This window comes from Lissotriton vulgaris, chromosome 5, assembly GCF_964263255.1.
Source record: "Lissotriton vulgaris chromosome 5, aLisVul1.2, whole genome shotgun sequence".
Taxonomy (NCBI): Eukaryota; Metazoa; Chordata; class Amphibia; order Caudata; family Salamandridae; genus Lissotriton; species Lissotriton vulgaris.
The window spans coordinates 1,798,654,030-1,798,672,365 of NC_141693.1; the positions used below are offsets into that span (position 1 = coordinate 1,798,654,030).

An 18,336-nucleotide genomic window follows, 5' to 3' on the forward strand; every position below is an offset into this window, starting at 1 on the left:
ACACCCCTCACACCACTCAAGCCACAGATGGGTGTGCAATGGGAGGACCCTCAGCTTGCAGGGTAATCAGTTTGCTTCCTCCACCCCATTTCACAGATACACAAGGGTACTTTACAATCAAAAGGAACTAATGTATGTGGTTTTCATAGTTGACTTGTAGATCAGAATAGAAAAAAAGCCCCCTTCTCAAGGTTGCTATCTATTAACATTTTACATGAAGTGTTCCACTGGATACAAAGGTCAGGCGAGGTAGCTGAAGTGATAAGGTGGATATTGCTAGCGCCACACATACAGCAAAGGCAGACTGACTGTATTCCCTCAAGACATTTTCTGCTCAAACCAGGATCTTAATAGTGAACATTATGCAAAAAGCATGCATAAAAAACAAAAAGTATGACAAATATTCAAAACCCAATAATTCACGATTTTCACAAGACTATGCTCATTGGTGAGGTGGCAGAGGTTAAGAACTAAATTAGTCACATGTCCTCTTCCCTGTTGAGCTGTCTGCCTTTCTGGACACAGATGTTGGTCTACTTTGGGGGTTGTCGTATGGGGGGGGGGGGGGGGGGTAAAGTCATAATCCTCAATAGAAACGCACTAGATACTAAGTAAAGTAATGGGAGTAGGAGCTCTATGAATGTGAGACATATTGCATTGCTGTGCTTCTCTCCCCTGCTGCACTCTCCTGCTCTCTAGAGATGTGGCCTAACGACCAGAGCTGCCATCAAAGACACGTAAATACAAAACATGTTGCATTCCAAATGCTATAGGTGTCACATTCACGAAAGTTATAACTATTGGCGTTGTAAATGACAAAGCTATCAATTTAGCTATTTTATAAACCAACAAATAAATAAAATAATTGTCATTTACTAGACCAATAGCTCCAACTTTTCTAATGCGAGACCTATTGCATTTCCAATGCTTGTTGAACTTTGAAGAGACTATGATATTTTACGTCGTTTGTTGTATGGTTTATGTGGCAAACATTTTTAGGAATCGGCACATAAACGGGCTAGAAGAGCCTAGCACGACCCTAGGCTCGCCTCTGGATTGCCTCGCCCATCTCTATGTAAATGTAACATCAGCTATCTAGAAACTTGACCTTGCCAATGCTTGTTACCCTCGCTCCGGAACCACTTAAGTTTCCTTACAGGCCCCTCCTCGAGCTGCAAACCGCAAATGTTTCCGAGTAAAATATGACATAGCACAGCCGCTGTTACTGGCAGTGGACATCAAAGACGGACAAGTGTACGTTCCCGGTGCATCTCACAACAGAGTGACAGCGTAACCAAGTTCAAGACATTTCGCTGAAGGTGTCGTACCTAAAACATAGTTCACTAAATTTAAGCAAAGAATAAAAACAACATTACAAAAAGTAACATTTTAAATATAAACTCCAGTTCCACCTCGTCTACGTTCTTTCCATGCACTAAAATATTTTTCAAATATTCAACAGATATAAATAGTTAAACGCATCCATTACTGTAAAGCAGCTTCGAGGGAGAGGGGAATATATATCATTCCAAGATGGCAGCGGAGCGTGTGAGCCTCGCCTTGAATACTGTTCGCTCGTCTTTATTCCGGGTCCGCTGTCTTCGTGTGCAGCAGACTGAAACAGCTCATCTGTCTACCTTTTATTAGATTTAACTTTGGGTGCTTCTCAGTTTGTTGTGTCTGTTTCTCGTGGTCGGCAGTCATTGCTTTACGTTTTTTCAGACTGTTCTTCCCTTCCCCCAGCAACAGAATGGTGAGTGAGAAAACACATACAGCTACGCTATTATTTGTTAATTTTCGCAACGACCTGTTCCTGCTTCATTTTAAACCAGAGATCATAATGCGTTTGATTGTAACCAAATAAGTTGTTATATTAGACCAGAGATCATAATGCGCTTGATTGTAACCAAAGAAGTTGTAATTAACTATGTACTCCTCTTCTGCCTAATCTATTGCTGCCAAGTGGTGCAATTTTTAGGTTTCGCTGGGGGGCGGAGCCGTTAGGCTCCTCCTCCAGAGAAATCTATTGAGTACAGTAAGCACTATGGAACACGCCCCCTCGTCCCATTGGCTAGCTCCATAAATGGAGCCTAGCCATTGGACGAGGGGCCTGTCCATCAATGCCGGACCAGACACGGGGGCGTTCCCGAGATTCTTTGGCTTTTGCCGACGTCACGCGACGCCGGGAACGCCCCCGTGTCTGGTCCGGCCGGGCCGTGCTTGCTGCTGTCCTGCCTTGTGTCCCTCCTCCCGCCGTCCCCACGTTTCCCGCCTCCCTCCCGCCGTCCGTTCCTCTCGTGTCCTTTCCCGCCCCCCTCCCGCCCCCTGTGTCTTCTCCCGCCCCCTCCCGCCGTCCGTTCCTCTCCCGCCCCCCGTGTCCTCGTAGGTGCTGCCGCCATTTTTTTAAAATTTTTTTTTAATCCGCGGCTGCCCACGCCGCACTTGTGCCAATTTTTGTGCCTCACGCCCCCTGTGTCCTCTCCCGCCGTCCGTTCCTCTCCCGCCCCCCCCGTGTCCTCGTAGGTGCTGCCGCCCGTCAGCTGCTCGGCACCTTGGCCGAGGCACGAAGGGGCTGCGACCGCATTGGTGGCTCGTCGACAGAGGCGCGCTCTGATTGGCCGCTGCAGTGGGCCTGTCCCCGTGAGCTGCGCCGCCGTTGAGTCTCACCCGCCACTCCCACACCCATGTCTGTTGCCGGGGTGGGGGGGGGCACCGGACTGGAAATGGCGGTGCCCGGGGAGCTTTGAGACGGGCCGCCATCGCTGGGTCGGTGTGCCCTCTTACCTTTGAGAAAGCTTGCCTGCCATCAGGGATCGGATTGCGGAGTACTGAGCTTTGCCCCTGACACCATCGAGCCTGCGTGAGGTGCTGGTTCCAGGCCTCATGCGGCCGTGAGAGGGAACGAGGTAGCGGAGAACTCTGGTGGCTGCGGCAACTGCAGTGAAGGCGGGCTCTGTGTACCCGGCGCCGGAGCTGTTAAGTGTGGCACGGCATAGCACAGGTCCATGGTGGCAGAGGCAGGTCAGGCGGGGGGCAGGCGGCGCTGCTCTCTGCCCTGAAGGTGTCCCGTCTGCTGGTCCCTCTCTGGCGGCGATTGGGACAGGTCGTGCCCATTTTGTAGTGGGGCGCTCAGCGACCGACTTCCTGCCAGTATCTGGCCCTGCGACTCGGCTCCCCGTCCATGGGATCAACTCCCGTCTTCTCTCCCGATACCTGAGGCCTCATGTACTTGGAGCGACCCCGGCCAAAACAGACTCTGGTGAGTGCCGCCGCGCCCCCCACAGCAAAGACTGCCCGCAGCCCCTTTCCAGTATCGCCAGTAGATTATTCTGAAGCGCCATGCCATTTTGCGGTTGGAAAGGCTCTGAATTTATGAATCGGAGCCTTACCGACCATTAAATGGCATGATACATGAGGGCCTCTGTTCTTTAATTCTGCACATTTCCCAAACAGACATACATCATCATTCTGTGCACACACCGTGGTCTGTCATTAAAGTCCCTCCAGCACGAGGAAAGTCACACCCCGACCTGCCGAAAAGCCCTGTGCTGTGATGCTAATTGCAGATTGTGTGCTCTGCAAATGTCACAAATCGGTAACAATAACTGCATGCCATTATCCAGTAAAACTAGAAAAGCGAGAGCTGGGCTCTGACAACTGAATTCTTGAGTTGGAAGTTACCAAATGACTGAATGGTGGCCAGGTTGACGTTGTCTTCCCACATCCAGGGTTTTTTCAACAAATCATTCTGGTCTACATTTATAGCTCTGCTGAAATGTACTGATACTACAACTCCTAGAATGCATTATGTTTATGCATGTACGCTCATGAATTTTAACCTAGCACCAGACAACGATGTGACTGTGTGCAATCATTCTCGTTTAACACTGAGGCTCGGTATGTCCTGCTTTGCATTGGCTTGGCATTGGACTTCTTTTCCGCTTTTACAGTCCAACGAAAAATGATCTGCTTACATTTATTACTTTTTGCTGCGCACAGGACCTGCAAAATTATGAAATGACAGCACCCGGGACTAATTAGGCCCGCATTGTTATTTGAAGGCAATATTCCGCTAGTTGAATAGCGCTGAGCTGTAAAAACACACCATTAAAACATCTGACGTCCATTTGCCACGTTAAGCCAGCTCGTGCTCCTCGGAGACCGGCCTAACGTGTACTCCGCTATGGCGCACGGTACATTCTCTTATTCTTAAGCAAATGTGCTCTCGCTCCGTGACCCGTGAGTTTAAATTCCTGTTTATGTAGAAGGCGAGGGGAAGCCCTGGGTCTAACTGACAGCATGGAGGAGAGGCAGCAGGGAATCAAACAAAGGCCCCATAGCAGAACTTTCAAGGCTGTTTGAAGTGCTTAGTTTGTGTTTTTTTAAAAAATTGCGGTGGCCTAAAATGTTGTTCTGGAACCTGTCTAGGGAGCTGCTCAATGGCCTAGCAAGACTGTGTATCCTTAATTTCCACCTCACTCTGCACTGCCTAGTTCGTCACTCTTGCAGGTTTTTCTTCACCCCTTGCTTTCTGTATTTGTCACTGTTTTCCTCTCTTTCTCTCCCTCCTTCATTCTCTCTCTCCCTCCCTCCTTCATTCTCTCTCTCCCTCCTTTATTCTCTGCTGCTCTGAGTCAAAGTCGAGGGTGGTTTCCAAAATAAAACAACCCTCTTATGCAGCACTGTAAAACTGCGAGCTGGGGATTTAAAACAGAAGTATCTGACTGTTGATACCTCTGCAAAGAGTTACACAGTTTACACCGGCACTCTACAACAGTTGTTTTTAACAAAGGCGAGAATGCTGCGGTGGGAAATGTTAGTCAAGGCTGGAATATTTTCTCGCTGTAACAGCCCGCCAAACTTGCATGATGTGGTTTTGAAAGAACAAAATAATCCTGCAGGCGTTACTTCAACAACACTTGCTTTATATGTGCATTATATGTGAATGAAATATAGAAATGTCCGGTGTATGCATGCTACGTTTTCAAATATTTTTATATGCTAATCTATAATTGTGACAATCATTTTTATGAATAGAACAATCTAGCTGTAGATGTTGCTATGTTTAAGATTAGGTTAAGTTACCAATTATTCAATCAACAGGTTTTATTTGTAAAATAATGTTGTAGCTGTAGATAATAGATTGACAAAGATTAGCACAATTTACCTATGTGTGGCTCTGTGTGTGTCTGTGGCTCTGTGTGTATGTGGCTGTGTGTGAGTGTGGCTCTCTGTGTGTATGCAAATGCAATAGGTCTCGCATTTGCGAAAACAAGTTATTAATGCTTTGCAATCCGCGTGCGGGGGGCGGGGGTGTGAATGGGAGACGGGGTAGGGCTGGTCTGGTCCAGTGCTGAGCCTGCAACTTTTGTTTCGTTGTCGTCCTGGGTACCGCTGACCGACTGTGTAGGGCCACTGGAAGACAGACTCCCGGCTACCGCTGACCCTCTGTGTGATTTGTATGCAAAGCACGTTTGAATCGAAACATCCTATATCTCCTTTAAGAAAATTGCGTTAACAGCATACACAATCTATTCTAAAGGGGCGCTCCTTCGAGCTACAGGAGGTGGGTTTCTGTTAGTATCGGTGTAAACAAAACAGCAATACCGTGTCTTCATCACACTTGTTCAAACTCTGCTTGTGCCATTTTAAGACACAGATCATGAGAACTTCTTTAGAACCTCTTTGTGAATTGCACAGATAGCTACAGATAAGTGAAATTAGCGCCGTGTTAATATCTGTTATTCATCGACCTATTATCATGCTGTCAACACGTGCGTGCAGCCCCCCTGCTGGCTTTCCAGCAACAGGTAGTTGTGTTTTATAGATCGGCTGAGGGCACACTGCAGAGCTTTTTGTATTAGCTGTCCTGCTCCCTTTTATGCATCGGTAAACTCTGATCAGGAGACAACACAGACGCGCGGTTCTCAATCTTAGCGCCTACAGTTCCGGAGCGGGATTTGAGAGCTAAGAAAACATGTGCCTGTGCTTAATGATGCCACCAGGGGTGCCTGTCCGGCAATCATCCGAGGGCAGGGAAACATGCTCACAGCCTTTTTCTGGTCTGGAAAGTTTTCAATTTTCCAGCGTGTTCTGAATGCTAAAAAATGAAGAAATATTATCCTGCCTGGAGCGCGTTCTGTCCCACAAACAGAGCATTAGAGCGAAGGGTGTGTCGACTTCCCCTCTACTGCAGGTCAACAATACGCTTTGATTTTTATTTCGGATCTGATTGGAGGGCGTCACGCGTTTTTAGGCCAGTGGTGATGAATGGATTCTTCTGGTGCTGTGCTCATCTGGGTCTACGATCTGATTCTGAGACCTGGATGAAGTTTCTCTCCTAGTGGTCAAGTGACAATCCTTGTCTACTGCATCTTAACAGAGATTGGCATTTCTGACATAAGTTGAGAAAGTCTGACATAGATTATGTACATGAAGGTGTGGGTCCTAGATGTTTCCTTATGTACATATAAGGTGAGAGGACATCAAATCAAACTACACTATTTTGCCTTTATGTCCCTATTTTTTCTTATTTGACCTTGGGAAGGAACCTGTCCCAGACTGATATCACACTAGGAGTTTTGTTGATGTCTGTATATGAATGACTTGGCACTTTCACAGTTTTTGGAAAGATGCACAGAAGACATGTGCCAAAGTCAGACATGTTTATTGATCTGTTTTCAAAACCAACACATAAATAAAAAGTTTGTCATTTACAATGCCAATAGCTCAAACTTTTCCGAAGGCGAAACCTTTGCATTGTAAATGCTTGTTGTCACTTTCAACCAGTCGTGGCTTTTTAGCCAAACAAGTTACATACTGGCGTTTTTAACTACTCTTATAATAGTAAATATTAACTTAAGGTTCCGCAATTGAAAATGTTTTGGCGACAAAGCAAGCTGCCATGTTTGCAGATTGTTTATGTGGACAGTTTCAATGATTTCAGTGTGAGTAAGGGTGACATTCTGCTGCGAAATGGGTGACATCTTGAGTAATAATTTCTAGCGAGTAAAACCAAGCAACGTAAATAAATGATGGATATTACCCACTTTTAAACAATCTGCATCTCTAAAGAGTAATTGAAAGTACTGCAACACCGGTGACAATAAAATGCACTAACCTTTTGAATAATGAATTAAAACATTAAACTATTAAAACAAACTTAAAACGTACATTTCGTAATACAATAAATACAAAAGTAGGGAAAATGTTGGATAGCAAAATAATTAAATTTACTGTTCCAACTCCAGTGAGTGCAACAGTAGGAAAAGTGTTGGATAGCGGAGGGTCAAATTTACTGATCCTACTCCAATAAATACAACAGTAGGGAAAATGTAGGCTAGCAAAATAATTACATTTACTATTCCAACTCCAATGAGTGCAACAGTAGGGAAAGTGTTAGCTAGCAAAGGGGTAAAACTTACTATTCCCACTCAAGAGAGCAACAGTAGGGAAAGATTTGGATAGCGGAGGGGTAAAATTTACTATTCCTTTTTCAGTGAGTGCAAAAGTAGGGCAAATGTTGGATAGCGGAATATATTTACTGGATCAGCACTATCAATTTCAAGCACACACATTTAAACTGCTCTCTGCACCAAGAGTTTTTATGAAAGTACAGCACCATTAGTGAGTGTTCTCCTTTCTCTGGTATCCCGGTTCTTCCACAATTGTACGATTTGTTAATGCCTGCTTCTTATTTCTCTAAGGCATACAAAGATGCATGGAAACTTGTCACTTTCTAAATGTAGAGAAATCTCATCTAAAACAATCTTAGAATCGTCAGTATGTTGGAGCTATCTTCGGACAGGTGTCGGACAATTGCTTCTGCTAAGAACAAGCAAACAAAAGTTGCTGTCCTGTATACCATCTCTACTGCCTCATTCTATAGCAATGTCTTTGAAATGGTTGAGGGTATAGGGCAAAATGACAGCAATGACAGCATGTCTTCTGACAATGCCATAGTCTGTTCTTCATCTTCAACTTCATATTCTGTCCAATTGGAGTTCGAGGTCAGAGTATTTTGAGGCCTTAACTCAACTAACAGCTTTGAATGATCAGTCCCTCTAATTCTAGTTGGCACCAGGAAGTCTAGACAAGGGGGTGTTCCTGTTGTCGCCTCCTCCCCAGGTGTTAAATACCAATGCTTGGATCATAGGTTGGGGGCAGCCTTCGAAGGGGACTCCAGTTCAAGCACTAGACCCTGGAGAAGGAAGACCATTCCTTCAATTGGAAGGAGTTAGAAGCTGTCATAGAGCTCTAAAGAACTTTTCTCCCCTCCTTTAGGGTCGGTCCATCTGCGTGAGGGCGATAGTCAGGTTTCAAAAGCATACATAAGCCATTAAGGAGGCAGCACTCGAATTTTAACATAAGCGGAGGAGCTCAGAGTATAGGTCTTTGGGCAGAGGCCAAACTCCACTCCCTGAATCCTGTCCACCTTCTGTGTAGAGGGAATGGGTCTGCAGACCATCTGAGTCTGGTTTTTCCTTCATCTTCGATCAATATCTCTCTGCGGCTGTACAGCCAGTTTTGAGAGATTTTCTCTAGGTATGACCAGCCTTTGCAGAACCCATTTGCAATGACCAAGAACGCTCTACTTCACAACTTTTGTTCCTGCAGGAAGCCTGGGAAGTGGATGCACTCTTTCTGCAATGGCCCAGAGTTATAGTTTATTCCCTTCCTCCAATTTCCTTGATCCAGAGAGTTTTTCAGAAAATACGAGAGGACATGTTCCAGTGTCGCTAGATGTTCCTTTTTGGAAAAGACATCCATGGTTCTGCTTCAGCGCTCTGTTAGCCCAAATTGAATATTTCCAGTGGTTCCATCTCACTTGCAAGCTCCCCTCATTCCATTATCCTTTGGAGCTTGAGAGTGTAAGGCGGCCTTAGGGATGTCGTATTATGTATTTAGCTGTGAACTCTTTGGAAAATCTTAATGATTGGGTTTCTTCCAGGGGATTGCATGGCCCACATATGATCCAGTGAAGATTCTTGATTTTCTCTGATGGCTTCCTTTTGTAGCTTGTCAGTTTCCTCTATCAGGAAGCAATGGGCAGCAATTAAAGCTGTTAGGGCTTCAGAGGTGAATCAGTAGTTGTTAGCTTCCCATTTCCTCAAAAGAGTTTTTCTATTTCCATTGTTCACACCCCAGTTCCCTCTTTAGGAACTCCCATTAGTCCTTTGAGCTCATCAGCAGGATACTGGTCTGTCTATTGAGAGAGATGACTTTTTGTTCAGTGGATTTTTTTATTTGCTGCAAAGGACCACTGCTCCAACAGCAGCTACTCTGAGCTGATGGATTGAGCTGGCTGTTTCCTTGGTTTATTAATATTTAGGAACCGAGAGTCCTATTTCAGTTAATGAACGACCTACCAGAGGAGATTACTCTGAGTCCATGTACTCATAGTCCTAGTTTCTCACTACCCTATTCCTTTATGTGCAACCATGAAGCTCTTTTAATAAGCTTGGTATTTGAGGAAGAGTAAAGGGCGAGACCCTCTTTAAGTAGTAAGAAGAGGTGGAGCTTAAGGGACGGAAGCGGTATTAAAGCTATTTTTGAAGTTTAAGTATCCGGGCTTTAATACAATTATAATATTATTATCAAATAACAACCGGGCACAAATAATATTTGCTCTGGCAATTGATTGTGTTTTCCTGACCAGATTAACACTTTTATTGGTAAAACTTGATGAGTTACCTCCTGGATCTAAAAGATGAAGTTAGGGTTTTATTTAATGTAACATTTGTATGTAGCACATGGGTACCCGATACTTTACATCTAACATAACATCTGCACAAACAACATGCTGGGAAGGAATAGCATTCAGAAGAGTTTATCAACACATGAAGAGGCAGGGAGGAGAAAGAGAATAGCTATGTTTGAAAGTGGAGCTGGGTTGGAGGGCTCAAGATAGTTCACGAAGAAACTAGATAGATACAACTTTAGCAGGTTCCTAAAGGTGAGGATGGTTTTTGAGTTACGTGATGGTGTTAGTATTACTGTAGTACAAAGATATCAGTTTGGAAAAGTACTATTTAATTCTTCGTGTTTTGCTTGTACTATTGTTAACTTTTGTTAAAGTCCTGTGTGAACAATTCCATATTTTTGGTCTTAATGGAAGAATTACACACTAAGGCCCGCATTGTGAGTCATTGTGAGTGGCCTTTAATTCGCAGTGTGGCTGGTATCCTGTTATCAACCCCATCAGAAATTATGAGATCCTTGGAGCACCACAGACATCTAATATTTCCACCAGAAAGCTTGGCAGCTGAAAGAAGATGAATTATCTAGAGGAAACATGACGGGGGAGAATGAGGACTCTATTGAATAAGCAGGCCTGAAATTGCCAATTCTTTTGTAATGCATTGTTGCTCGGGGGATTTTCAGGGTTCTGCTCAAAATCGCTGTTAAATTTGCCGCTCGTAGTTATCAGGTCCCATTGTATTGTTTACTCGAGTGTATATTATTAAAACTTAATAAGTGCAACAGAAAAGCCTAAACATGTGCATAGGTCTCACAAAATGTGTTTTAATCAAGTGTGATATGCTTGGCATATGGTTACAAAATGATACAGTCAACATGTAATCTGAAGAAGGTGCTTTCACACTCCAAAATTATGTTTTCTGTACTTTGGTAACTGGGATATATTTAAGATTACAAATAGAGCTCAGCTTTTAGTGCTTGGTGACTTTCGAGGTTCTCAAGAAAGAAACACAATGTTCATCCTCTCAGTGGACATAAATGATTTTTACTTTGGTTGATGCTTAGTGGCGCGTAATTGAAAGGGACATGATTACTCTATATTATATCGCGAGATATGTAATATTGTGCTGTTTTTTTGGGAGACTGAAAATGTTTTCAACTGTGTATTAGATTGCAGAATTGGAAAAGAAAACTGTTGTGATGAAAGATGCAGACCGGGTGAAAGAAAAAATCATATCCCTACGAAAAGGAGGCCAGCAGAAACTACAGGTTCGATGTTTTCCCTTGCTTTTGTTTCCTCCATGACCGATTTTTGTGTTCATTCTCACCTATGCTATTATTCGGTTACTGGAGTGTTAGTATATCACCAAGTACTAAACTGGCATTTACATTAGCTGGACAAAGAGACTGGGCAGGCTAGGTGGGGACTCCAGTATGTAGCAATTTCTAGTGCCAATCTTTATGGTAAGTCCTGATCCTATATAAAGAACCATCTCTTTTTCTACTGCACAGACCCTACTTAGGGGTCTGTAAGGATGGCGGTCGGATGACCGCCGGGCCTGCGGCTGTCATTTGCCCGCAATCGCAACCCAGAAAACCGCAGGTCCCATTAGCATGGTGGTGAGATTTTCGGCCTGACACTTTTCCGCCAGTAGCAGTCCGCACACTTGCCTGGTGGGCAGAGCTGGACCGCTAAAATGGGACCGGTTCAGGACCAGGCTCCGCTGGCATGATTATGATGCCGGCGATAGCCGGCCTTTCCGCGGTGGTGGAACCGCCATGGAAAGGCATGCGGAGAATGTCTCTGGGGGCCCGTTGTGGGCTCCCAATGGTTTTGGGGGGTTGTGGGTGCACTGGGGCGGTACCCAGTGGGTGCACTGGGGGGGTACCCATGGTACCCCCTACATGTCCCTTTACCAGGTAGCTGGCACTGTGCTGTGCCTGCCATGCCGTGCAGGGATGTGCAGGACATGCTTTTTTGGCCATCGCAGCGGTGCTGCTGGCAGCAGCAACTGCGGTAATGTTAAATGCCGCGATCCGACCGCCGCGGTCAGATTTCAACTGCAGAGCATACTAATTGGACCCGCAGTTATGCCGCGGTCCTAGCGGGCAGTGTTTTCCCGCTACCTTGGCAGTCGGAGTGATTTTCCAACCGCCATCCTAATAGACCCCTTAGTCTTCATTACACTGGGCCTGCTTTGTGCCATTACATTGGGTTTCAGTGTTTCTGCCTGTTTCCACATTTTGCTAGCTTCTTGAAAGCCCTCCACATGATGGGGATTTTTAGTTTCAGTTTCATATCTCTCTTAATGTCTTTGAGAAAGTCTGTATTTTTTGTTTATCACCAGGCTGGATACATAGGGGGGAAGTTCTTTGATAGGCAAATTTCTTTAAAAAAAAAAAAAAGAAAGAAAGTATTGTCAAATCACTTAGATCTGTTGGACCCTGCAAAGCATATATTTCGTACAAACTTGGAAATATTTTTGTCCGATAGCAGGTGGCTATCAGCGCAGTAACACATTGTGGTCTTTAAGAGCTATTTACAAGTGACAAGGATGGTGTTTAGCCTAATGAATAATTAAGAATTATTTCATGGTATTCACTGCAGACTACACCCTTTATAGGCAACTTTAAGCAATTTCACCTCTTCCAGTGGGTGGCAACTAAATGTGGGTGGTAGCTGTGGATTCTCCTAGTCTAAATCAAACACCTGTTCTAATTTGTATTTGCAACTGGTGAGTTACAGAAAGCTGCCACCCAATATCTCAAGACGTTAGGTTCCTGGTACTCTGGGATGATGAAATGAGAATCCGTACCATACTCCAGAAAGTCCTCGGAACAACTGCTAAATACACAAAGCAGATGATAGACTGAACTTCTATATCACATATACACAAACAGAAATATAATTAAAACCATTTTTAAAACAGGAATAGGTAGATTACATTAGTTTTATAGTACACATAAATACAGTTTGTTCAAACATGTTGTATATATAGAATGGAAGATGTGACCACTATATGGATAGTATATGTTGCTCAATTCATAGGTGTCTGCAAGAGTATATATACAGTTTGTAGCAGAGCTTGGCTTGCATACCAATGTTTGTTACCTTTTTCGACCTTCACGGCGATCTATTCAGACCCCCATCGAGACTCTTTAAGGCTCCCAATCCAGGATCCAGACCAACACGGCGGATACCCCAAGCTCATTCCCACGGCGCCCCATTTGTGAACCCCATCAAGACTTTTAAGGCTCTCAATTCAGGATCCGTACGTATGCGGCGGACTCCGCAAGTACCCAGGACTGATACTGTGTTTTACAGACTTCCACTGGCTGGCGGTGTCGTTTGACGTTGGAAATCACTCATTCCATCTGACCGATCTGCCTCTTCTACACAGTCGCTACCCCCTCCCAGTGATTGATTGGTTTTATAATTTCCCCGTCCTCCGATGTTCCACGCCTTCTGAGCACCTCTGTTTTTTACCACAGTCGAAACTTCGACACACTCCCCTTTCCTCAGCTTCCGCCATTATCTGTCATTTTTAGGTCTCGGCCTATTCCATTCCGCAGGAATGAATAGGACGAGTCTATAGCAGTGAAAGCAAGAGTTAAACCCAAGGCTCCTTAAAAGCGGATTTCGAACAGTTCACGTGAATCACGTGACCACAAGCACGAGGATTTCCCCACATGAAAGGCATCAGCCTCCCTCCCACAGGCTTCCCGAGCATGCGCTCGGCCGGCCTCTGCGAGTTCTCCTCCCCTAATTATTCACTTCACTTTTCACGGCCGCAGGCCGTGGCTCGCATCTGCTTCTCTGCTCTTCAAAGGCTCTGCTCCCCGCCCCCCCCCCGCCACCCACACGCCTGCACCACTCTATTACTTCTCCTCCCACGGCCGTCCTTTCTGCCCGCCACGCACAAACATCACCCAGAGCACTTCAGTTCGTGCCCAGCCCCCCCTCCCAGCGCTGCCTTGTTATTAGTTTTGCTTTAGCCATGCTGCACAGTTTTGTGGCTGCTGTACAGTATTGCTAACACCCATTGGTAGAGCCTAAGGACAGCTCTATTGGCTTTGCCAATGGTTGTAATTTCCATTACAAACTTTACATAGCTCCTCTAGTTTAATAATAATAACGCAGAGTTGTGAACGGTATCGTTTCAAATGTCTTCAATGCACACTTTTGTGAACAGCTCTCTTCCTCTTGCGTTTTAAAAGCTTGTTTCCCTACCCTATTACTCTTCCCCCACTGTCTCCACCTCGTCTCACACTTCACTCTTCTCACCCGTACCTCGCCCTCCATGCCTTTGCTTTTTTTCTCACTCGTTCCCAGTCACCCTCCTTTCCCCTGCCTTCCCTCCTTTTCTCTCACCTCTTTCCATCCCTTCCCTGGTTCTATATCCCACCCTCCCTCTATAATCTATGCCCTCTCCCTCCTTCCCCTTCCCTCTGTCTCTTCCCTGACTCCGTTCATAATCTCTACCTTTCTATTCGATCTTCCTCGCTCCCTCCTCCCCTTCCACTCTTACTCTCCCCCTTCTCTTCCCCATGCCTCCCCCCCTGTGCCCCGGATACCGAGCTCCTTCCCTGCCTTTGATCTCCCTGCTGTGGAGCTCTGGCTGCTGACCTCTAGCCCTCACCTGACTGGAGGAATGTCCCTGGGGGTGCTGGGGCAGCCTGCTTTCATGAAGCAGCTCTCAGTTCCTGTACCTGCTGGCACACGCTCACCTCCCACCGCCCCCCAGGCTCTCACTTCAAAGCTCAGCTCCAGAGCTGATCACCCCTCTGCAGTAGTCCTACCATCTGCATAAACATCCAGATGTGTCAAAGGCTTAATGCACAATTTTTCCAGTGATACCAAGGCTATCATGCGTTGTGCCCAAGATCACACGGATGTCAGTCGAGTAAACTCGAAATAGATTCTAGTTCTTCAGGACCGTTTCCAACTGATAAATGCCATTTAAATGCACATACACAAAACACCGTGATGCCATTAATGCCAGATTTTATGAAATAATTGTATTTTGAACCCATCTATGTTAGTATTGGACTACTTGTTGCAGCAGTGTCTGTAGTGATATATGTGGCATAAGGAGATGCTTGGAAGTTGTTTGTGGTTAAATAAACAGTGCAGCCACACCGTTTTAATTTGGACTTGTTCCCTAGCAACACAAGAACCTGCAAAGTGAAAATATGCATTCTTAACAGCCCTTGTTGGGTAAACATCAACAAGGACATGATCTGTGAAAAATCAGCCTCCTTTAAAAAAAATAACCCCGCTGCTGCTGCCCCCGAAAACACGTTATATATAAAGGGTTGACCCAACGGCACTGGGACCTGGGTAGTCAATGTTACTTATACAGGGGTCCCAGTTGGAACAAATTCTAGTACACAGAAAAGAAAATCTCAAGAAAGAATCACAATCTTAAACACTATATTTACAGAGTGATGTTTTTAATTCACATCCTCTATTGTAGATCGGTTACATATACATTCCTCAAAACAGTAAACTTATTCTTGTTGCCCAAAAGAAGAGGGGCATGGGAAAGAAGGACAGGTGAGGGGGTAGAGTAGTGAGGGTAGTGTGGGTATAGACAAGTTGCAAAAGAAATCATGCGTGGTCATTCATACATTTTGAAAATGATACCACAAAGGCATATTCGCATTGCCAATCAGGTAATTACTATGTACATTCATATTCCTATACCAACACATTGGACACAGCCAAAAAATGATCTGTTGTTGTTGGCTAGGCAAAAGTGGTTGGTATGTCTACGTTTCAACCCCAGTGTTGTAGGCTGATTCTTGCCCTACTGTGGGGTCTTCATCAGGACAAGTGAGGACGGGGTGGTGGGGGATGAGGGCGGGCACCTATGGTTAAAAACGTGGTATTTAGATAAGGGAAAACAGTTTGTTGTTGTTTAAGTGTGCTACTCCAGTCACAAAACATTACCTAAAAGACCACAGTGGGAAGCGTGGCCCCGTCTAGGACGTGTAGAGGGCCTAAAGGCTCCGGATGTCAAGGAGAGCGTCAACCTACAAAAGTTAGGCTATTGTCAAAATCATGGACAAAATTCAGGTAAAGTCCCACAGAACTGCAAACTTAATTATACAAAGGCGTGCTGTCATTAAGAAAGCATCCAAACATTACCCAGCCGGGTTAAAAACAGAGAAATGGTAATCACATAGCGGAGGGTGTCTCAACCAAGGCACATCCAGATACACCCCAACTGCTCGAGCCCAAGTAACTCTATGACCTGTCCTGTACTCACCAATTCAATGGCATAGTTTGTTACCACCAATGTAAATAACAAGGACCCCCTGTTCAAATACTGAATTTGTAATGCAGGGAAATAGACAATGTGTAAAAAAGAAAGACACAATTGATGATATAGCTAGGGAAAAAAACAGTATGTAAAGCACAACAACCAATTAAAAATCACAAGTCCGATTTATTCATAAAAATACATCATCATCTTAAAAACCAATCAATTCAATGTTTATACAAAAAATACACTAAATTATGTATAAGAGAAATATTTGTAACACAATTATACAAAAAAACATATAAAAAACATTGGTGGCGAACAATAAAAAGCATCAAAGCATAGTTTGTTACCACAACAAGAATCAGGCTCTATTCATCCAAACGTTGGAGTTTACATATAAGGTGACATTTGTTATCATACGATATCTAACCTAATCATTATAGTCCAAAATGAACATTTACCCGAGGGGACGACCCCAGATGACATCCTTCCTCACGGTGATGTATTCAAATATTGATTTCAGTGCTGTAATATCGCTGTGTGTGAGAAATACAACACCGGCTTAGTCCAAAAGCTCTAAATCATGACCATTAGTGCACTAAGTCACAATTATTACCTAAAATGAAGGAAACTCACCACGAACGCGGCTGTTTTAACTTCTGCCGAAATCCGAGCACCAATCTGCAATAAGTGGAGGGCCGGACGTTAGAGTAAATTACTCAAAGTCACAATCTTACAAATGCTATCAAAAGTCATAGTGCACTCACCACGGATGTGTGGGCTGTCTCATTCAATGCGCACCTCGTCGGAAAAGAAACAAAGTGAATCCCTCGCTGTTACTTAAAGGAGAATACACGCATTGAGCGCGTGTCCCCGCAGCAGCTAAATGCCTGCTGTTCTCCTAGCCAATGCCTGCGCTGATGGAAAAAAACCTCAAGTGTCTTGGTACGGGCCGGTAGAAGATAAGCTCACCGCGTTGGTTTAGCCATTGGAAAATTTTTATTAAAATGCCTGCATCTAAATTGTTAAACTTCGTGATCACTAAGCTTAGAGTACCTTCCAACACATTAGCGAACAATTTAGCCAAACGAAGAGACAAATTGTCAGGACATTGTAGTGGGTAATGTGCAAATATTTGTAATAAACATGAACACATTAGCTAATTTGTATGGGATATGTTCCTGCACAGAAAGTAGTAAATGATTTGGGCAATAAGATCATAGCTCAAATGAGACTTAGTATAGATAGCAGGTATGACATATAGATCGTATACCACCAGGGGCTCACATTAAAACGTATTACCAGGACAATTCCTCATTAATGGTAAAACACGTACTGGAAATAAGAAACACGATGTTCATTGGATTATTATTCCCAGGGAATTTAGGATACATAATGGCCACATAGAAAATGTAAATGTAAACCCAGTACAATACATAGGTCCTGATAGAACACATACTAAAAATCGGAATCTCATAGTCAAACTGTTCACCCGAAAACACACCAGGCTGTTTTATTTATTCTTTCCGCTGTAACCTTCATCAAAATGTTTAAATTACATTTATTGTTAAAAACTCTTCCACCTTTGTCATTTCCTTCCCTCTTACACCCCCATCCCCGTTCCACCGTCCCCTGGCATGTGTTTACGGTTGAGAACCTTTACAGACAAATGTGGCAATAAAAACCATAAGCTGGTTAGTAGGACGATAACAATCTTTACAGCTAAGCACAGCCACAAAGGATTCTTCCGTCTCTCACCACTAGATTTACTCTTCAGCAATTACATACTTTCCAAAGGTGCTTTTTGGAGTCAATTCTGTATTTTAAAGCCTTTAGACTATTTTTAGCATGCAATCACTTTTTTTCAAAGCGAGAAGGATGCGACAAGGACTCTGCTGTCCGAAAACAACATTGTATACTTTGCAGTTTGGTAACAGGCGATAGGTACACTATATAAAAGACGATATTAGCACAACTGTTAAGATTATCACTGCTAAAACATGGTTTTTTTTTTTTACAACTTCCACAGCATTGGAACTTACTTTTCAAGAGGCTTAGTTATTGGATGTAGATTACAAATTACAGAAGTGTGGTTTGGGCGGATTAAAAGTTTTAAATTAATGAAGGAAAAATTTAATATTCATACTATCATTTTTGTGCATGCTATACTCCACTCCCCATCACTCAGCTTTACTCCATATTACTCTGCTTTACTCCACTCTGCTTTACACCACTACACTCAGCGCCACTCTGCTTTTATCCACTCTACTTTACTCCACTCTGCTTTATTCCACTACGCTCTGCTTTACTCCACTCCCCACTACTCTGCTTTTCTCCACGTCAGTTTTACTACACTCCAATTTACTCC

The 18,336-nt window shown here is 44.1% G+C and overlaps 1 protein-coding gene across 1 annotated transcript in view; it reads left to right on the forward strand.

Annotated features, from left to right (window-relative positions):
• The first annotated feature begins 1,492 nt into the window (after window positions 1–1,492).
• The window catches only part of NT5C3B (5'-nucleotidase, cytosolic IIIB), a 70,323-nt gene continuing 53,479 nt past the window's right edge, over window positions 1,493–18,336 (forward strand). The window contains exons 1-2 of the mRNA XM_086924157.1: window positions 1,493–1,753; window positions 10,870–10,968. Coding sequence (XP_086780283.1) covers window positions 1,751–1,753; window positions 10,870–10,968 — 102 coding nt within the window. The 5' untranslated portion in view covers window positions 1,493–1,750. The remainder of the gene's footprint in view (window positions 1,754–10,869; window positions 10,969–18,336) is intronic.